Raw genomic sequence first — 6,000 nt, 5'->3', positions numbered from 1 at the left:
CAATAAAAGTGTGAAATACAGTTTTCATTCTCCATAGTAAGGTATTTAGATACTGACGTTGTCAATTGTTTCGGCACTGGGAACCAACTAGGCTAGAATCGTGTCTCGCTCCTTTTCCTGTTATCATCTTTCTTTCATGTCCTTCGATTATCTGATTCAAGGCAGAAGAGTGAGTGGCAACTTGCCGATACATTTTTGCTACCTGTATTTTATCTCTGATAAATTCATAATTTCTAGGACGAATTTGATTATCATCTCGAAATAATAAAGATAAGGGACTAATTTTGTGATTGTTTGCAGGGGCAGGTTTGCAATCCCGGTACACACTAAAACCACGCCACAGTGCTGTTGCACGCCCTTGAGGAGCAAAAGTAGGCGGTAATTCGCTTTTGCCAGAAGCAGCAGGAATACTGCAGCTGCGTCACGCCATTCAGATAAAAAGGTCATGTGGATTTACTTGACACAGCTGCAAAATTTCCGCTGCTGGCGAAAACGAATTACCGCACGCTATAGTAGAAGTGCACTTACGGTGTTCATGGCAGTTGCTTTGGACGTCGATGTAGTTAATAATTCGTGCGATAAACGATGGTAACTGAATATGATTAATCGTGAGTCGGTTGTCAGTAGCGAATCTAAATGCTTCTTCGTAATGTTCTGTGGTACGTAAATATAATTAGCTGGCATTTTATCCTATTGGATTAGAATTAATTCACATCGTCGCAGTTTCTGGCAAAAGCTCACATAAGACAAACAGGTTATTACAATGACGAATGGATGTCTCGTATTACACCACAAATCAGTCTGTTATAATAATCGTATTTTCGTGTTGAGATTTGATGGCTTTGTCATCTCAAATTCTAGCCCAACCAATGTCTCGGTCTATGCTACAGGTCGGTCTGTCATCACACCTACAAGGGATGACCAAAAAAGTTCCGTTTGAGGGCGTCGTTGCAGCGTATATACAACGTAACGCGACTCTGATACGGGTATATATAACCACCGACATGTGAGCAAGGGATGACTGGGGCATTCTTGTCCTTATATGTGCGTACGATAAATGCGGAAACATTAATTATGGCGACGACATTGCCAAAAACGTCCAAACAGGACCAACTTGCTGTTTTTCTATTCTTGGCTGCCGAAGCAAAAACACCAGCAGACAACCAACGGAGAATGAAGAATGCGTGTGCGGCAGCACGTCTGTTGAAAAACCCCGTTTTAGAATGATGCGCCAAGGAGTGCTGCTGCTTGATGGTAACGCGCGTGCCCACGTCGCAAATGCCGTAACGCAGAAATTATCCCAACCCAAGTGGGAGCCGCTTGAGTACCCACACTATAGTCCTGATCTCTCCCCATGTGATTATCATTACTTCGATCCCTTTAAAAAAGCCTTGAAGGGTCTACGATTCCTGTCGGGAGAGGATTTGCAGCAGGCAGTGACCGACTTCTTCACGCAGCAGGACATCGTATTATTCCAAACGGGTATCTTCAATCCGGTGCGTTGGTGGGATGATTCCCTCAATATTCAAGGCGATTTTACCTGATGAGCATACCTATTCAGGACCGTACGATCGACCGGGAACTTTTTGATAGCTCCTTATATATTCCTTCTAATATGAAAATGAGTAACCAACTTTAAAATTCCTAACAACTGAATCAACGAAAGTTATTCTCGATCTCCATATCGAAAATAAATGCAGCCAATTCGTATCTTCCACCAAAATAAATTATTGGATTCAGTGATTCTCATTGACTATCATGTACTATCGCAAAATTGGCTACGACCAGCATCAAAGAATTGCCAACATCAGCGTGCAGCGCACGAGCCACCGAACTGCACTCTAGCACACGATAGTGCACTTTATCAAAGGGCTGCCCTCTTTTATTTATTTATTTATTTTGCTCCTCAAGCCGAGTGGCACACTACTGTGGCTTTGAGGATTCCAGTGTGTACCACGACTGCAGACTATTTTGAGGTGACAAAAGTCATGGGGTAGCAATATGGCGGTAGCATCGCGTACAGCAGGTACAAAAGTACCGTCTATTGACGGAGCTGTCATTTGCACTCAGATGGTTCATGTGGAAAGGTTTCCAGCACGATTATGGCCGCAAGACGGACATTAACAGTTTTGAACGCGGAATGGAGCTAAGCGCAGAGGACATTCCATTTCGGAAATAGGGAATTCAGTATTCAGAGATCGACAGTGTCAAGAGGGTGCCGAGAATGTCAAACTTCAGGCAGTACCTCTCATCACGGACAACGCAGTACCCGACGGTCTTCGCTTAACGACCGAGAGCAGCGACGTTTGCCTAGAGTCGTCAGTGCTAACAGACAAGCAACACTGCGTCAGATAACGGGAGGAATCAATCCCTTAGGGATGTGTGGCGAAATTTGGCATTAATGGACTGATGCGAGTGCCTAAGCTAACAGCACGACATTACCTGCAGCGCCTCTAATAGGCTCGTGACCATATCGGTTGGACCGTAGACGATTGGAAAACCGTGACCCGGTCAGATGAGTGCCGATTGCAGTTGGTAAGAGCAGATGGTAGGGTTCAAGTGTGGTGCAGACACCCCGAAGCCATGGACCCAAGTTTTCAACAAGATGCTGTGCAAGCTGGTGGTGGCTCCGTAATAGTGTTGACTGTGTTTACATGGAATAGATTGTGTCCTCTGATCCAGCTGAACCGATCGTTGACAGGAAATAGTCGTGTTCGATAGTCACGTTCGACTACTTGGCGACCATTTGCAGGCAACAGTGATTGAATTTTTATGGATGTCAAAGCGCCAAGACCCGGGCCACAACTGTTTGCGATTGGTTTGAAGAACATTGTGGATAACTTGTGCGAAGATCCGGCCACGCGATCCGCCCATCATGAATCCCATCGAACATTTATGGGTCATAATCGACATTTCGTGCACAAAATCCTGCGCCGGTAAGACTTTAGAAATTATGGACGGCTGCAGGGGCAGCGTGGCTCAATACTTCTGCAGTGGACTTCCAACGATTTGTTGAGTCCATGCCACGTAGATTTAATGCAATACGCTGGGGAAAAGGCGGTCCGACAGGATATTGGGAGGTATCAGACGACGTTTGTCACCACAGTGTATAATGGTGTGCCGGGTCGGAATCTTTGCCTTTCACGGGCAAGTGCTCCTGAAAATAGTTTACCCAGTCACGACCCCCGACCTGTCCACACAGCTTTACTTCCGACAGTACCACATCTCCTATTACATAATCATACTCGAGTCCGTATTCGGTAGCTGAGTGGACAGTCCGGCTTTCGCCGCCGTACAGTGCGGACGTGTTGTTGTTTCCGCCTGCGGAGCCCGCACGCTCGCTGTTGTTTACATTTCCGCGGCCGTCACTTACGTGTCGCTTACGTGCATTAGAACCATGGCCAACCGTTTTAGAAAATCCACATTACGATTCACCTTCTGCAACGACTACGCACGACCAAAGGCCTTGGGAGTGAACGCTTCCTACGCGACGTTGCTAAGATCCCAGCTTCCGACATCTTGGGCATCCATTTGTCCATATGAAGCAGTACGGTGTACGTCAAAGTCGTCAGTGACGCGGTATGTGAAAGAATACTTCGTGACACCAACCATGGTTCAAATGGCTCTGAGCACTATGGGACTTAACTTCTGTTGTCATCAGTCCCCTAGAACTTAGAACTACGTAAACCTAACTAACCTAAGGACATCACACACATCCATGCCCTAGGCAGGATTCGAACCTGCGACCGTAGCATTCGCGCGGTTCTGGACTGAGCGCTTTAACCGCGAGACCACCGCGGCCGGCTCTCCAACCATGGATTACGCTTTTGCCACGCCGACGGCAATGTCGGAGCGGTCACTGTCGACCACGCCGGCTTAGGAATGCGCACCATACGAGTTTTCGAACTCCCGTTCGAGCTCCCGGCGGAAGACATTATTGCGGCTTTCCGCTCATATGGCACTGTACACGGCCACACTGCCAAACGCTGGGCGCAATTCCAAACGTACCCCATTCTTAACGGTGTACGGCAGATCACCATCGATCTCCATCGCCACGTGCCACCTTACCTGCAAATTAGCGGGTGCCGCGCAGTTGTCATACACGACCGCCAGCCCAAGACCTGTTCCGGGTGCGGCAAAGAAGGCCACCTCAGATCTGAGTGTCTTCAGTGACGAATCACCCAATTGCCAGCCGCTACCGTGGCACCTCCGTCTCCGACGACGGTTTTACGGATCACCTACGCCTCGGCGCTCTCTTCTCCTCCCACCGGCCACCGCCTGTCGGACCATGTACCGGTGACTCTTCCAGCTGCTATGGATACCGTCGGGGCCGACACGTCGCGTTCAAAGCCTGACGCTACTCCGGCGCCACTACCAACAGCGACGACTTCCGACCCCCACCCGCCCGACCATATGGACGCCCCTTCATTTGACGTTCCCGCGACGACCTTCCTCTCAGAGCGACGTGACTCCCTTACGTCTTCCGACACGGAGGGACGAACCCGCAAACAACGTTCGCCTAAGAGGCGCAGGAGGAGGCGCCATACGGTCTCGGAACGAGACGGATCATCTCCCCCTGATGCTCCAGAGACCGTCCGACCCGACGAGGCCTCGGAGAACCTACACGACGATACGAATGAGGACAACATGGCGCCGACTGTGGCTGTGTCGATGCCTACTCTACTCGCTCGCCCAGGTGCTCCTGAACCAATGGACTCCACAGTTGCGACTGCCGCCGAGACGTCCTCCACCCCTACGACCGAAGTGGACCGTGCGACCATCACAACGACAGCGCCTTCAATGGTGTGGAGTGAGGACGTCGATGAGGACCCGGACCACACGCTGGGGACAGAGTTACCCCAGACGGAAGCATCGTTACGTCGCTGATAACGTCGTCAGGTGCCGTACGGCACGACTCTTCATCCTCCGCCGGTGGAGTTCCCCTCCACGGTAGGGTACGGCTCCAAACCTACCGAATAGTGACGATCAACACTAACACCATTAGCTCACCCGTGAAACTGCTGCGAGAGATGATATGGGCGTCGGACGTCGATATCGCACTACTACAGGAAGTACACTTGGCCACACTTCCAGACGTCGCGGGATATAACACTTATCCTTCTCCTGGTGACCACCTGGGACGCGGCGTAGCCATCTACGCCAGGGAAGGCATTCCAGTGACCGATATCACATACCTTCCATCTGCCAGAGGCATGGCCGTCACCGTCATGGGGACGCGTATCGTCAACATTTACGCTCCGTCAGGCTCCACCCGCAGGCGCGACAGGGCACTCTTCTATTCCGAAGAAATCGCTCCTTTGTTTCTTGGACGCTGCGACCATTACTTGCTTGGGGGTGATTTTAATTGTGTCTTGCACCCCAAAGATCAAGTGCCCCACTACAACACCTGTCAAGAACTGTGTCTTGTCGTCCGCGATCTGTTGCTCCGCGACACCTGGGAAGTTCGGCACGGCGACGCGCCTGGATATACTTACCAGACGAGTCACTCCGCGAGCGTCCTTGATAGGATTTACGTCTCTCGGGAACTCACACCTGCAGTCCAAGGTGCAGAACTTTGGCTCCTGGCCTTTTCGGACCACTGTGCCTACATCTGCAACATTCTCTTCCCCAAGCAAGTGGTCTGGCGTAGTCGTGCACTGTGGAAGCTAAACACCACCCACCTTCATGATCCCGAATGTCTTCAACGTGTTACCGAGACATGGGCCACCTGTGAACGTCGCTTACCTACATACTGCACGACCTTGACCTGGTGGCTGGAATGTGCCAAACCTGCCATTCGACGTACTTTGATTCAGTATGGAAAGGAAGTAGCTGAGTGACGCCGGCACACTACCGACTATTTCTACGCCGTTCTCCGCGACCTGGACTCCCAACCGCCCATAGCCGGCCGAAGTGGCCGTGCGGTTAAAGGCGCTGCAGTCTGGAACCGCAAGACCGCTACGGTCGCAGGTTCGAATCCTGCCTCGGGCATGGATGTTT

The 6,000-nt window shown here is 50.6% G+C and overlaps 1 protein-coding gene across 1 annotated transcript; it reads left to right on the top strand.

The window, feature by feature from the left end:
• Window positions 1-4,314: 4,314 nt before the first annotated feature.
• On the top strand, window positions 4,315-4,887 carry LOC124788705 (PHD finger protein 23-like). The gene has a single exon (XM_047255985.1). The coding sequence runs from the start codon at window positions 4,315-4,317 to the stop codon at window positions 4,885-4,887; it is 573 nt and encodes a 190-aa protein (XP_047111941.1).
• Window positions 4,888-6,000: the final 1,113 nt, after the last annotated feature.

The sequence above is a fragment of the Schistocerca piceifrons genome, chromosome 3 (genome assembly GCF_021461385.2).
Source record: "Schistocerca piceifrons isolate TAMUIC-IGC-003096 chromosome 3, iqSchPice1.1, whole genome shotgun sequence".
Classification (NCBI taxonomy): Eukaryota; Metazoa; Arthropoda; class Insecta; order Orthoptera; family Acrididae; genus Schistocerca; species Schistocerca piceifrons.
This window is presented reverse-complemented; position numbering and strand designations above follow the sequence as displayed.

Bases quoted from the DNA above. Each gene is read 5' to 3' on its own strand.
- LOC124788705 (XM_047255985.1), top strand. From the start codon at position 4,315: ATGGATACCGTCGGGGCCGACACGTCGCGTTCAAAGCCTGACGCTACT.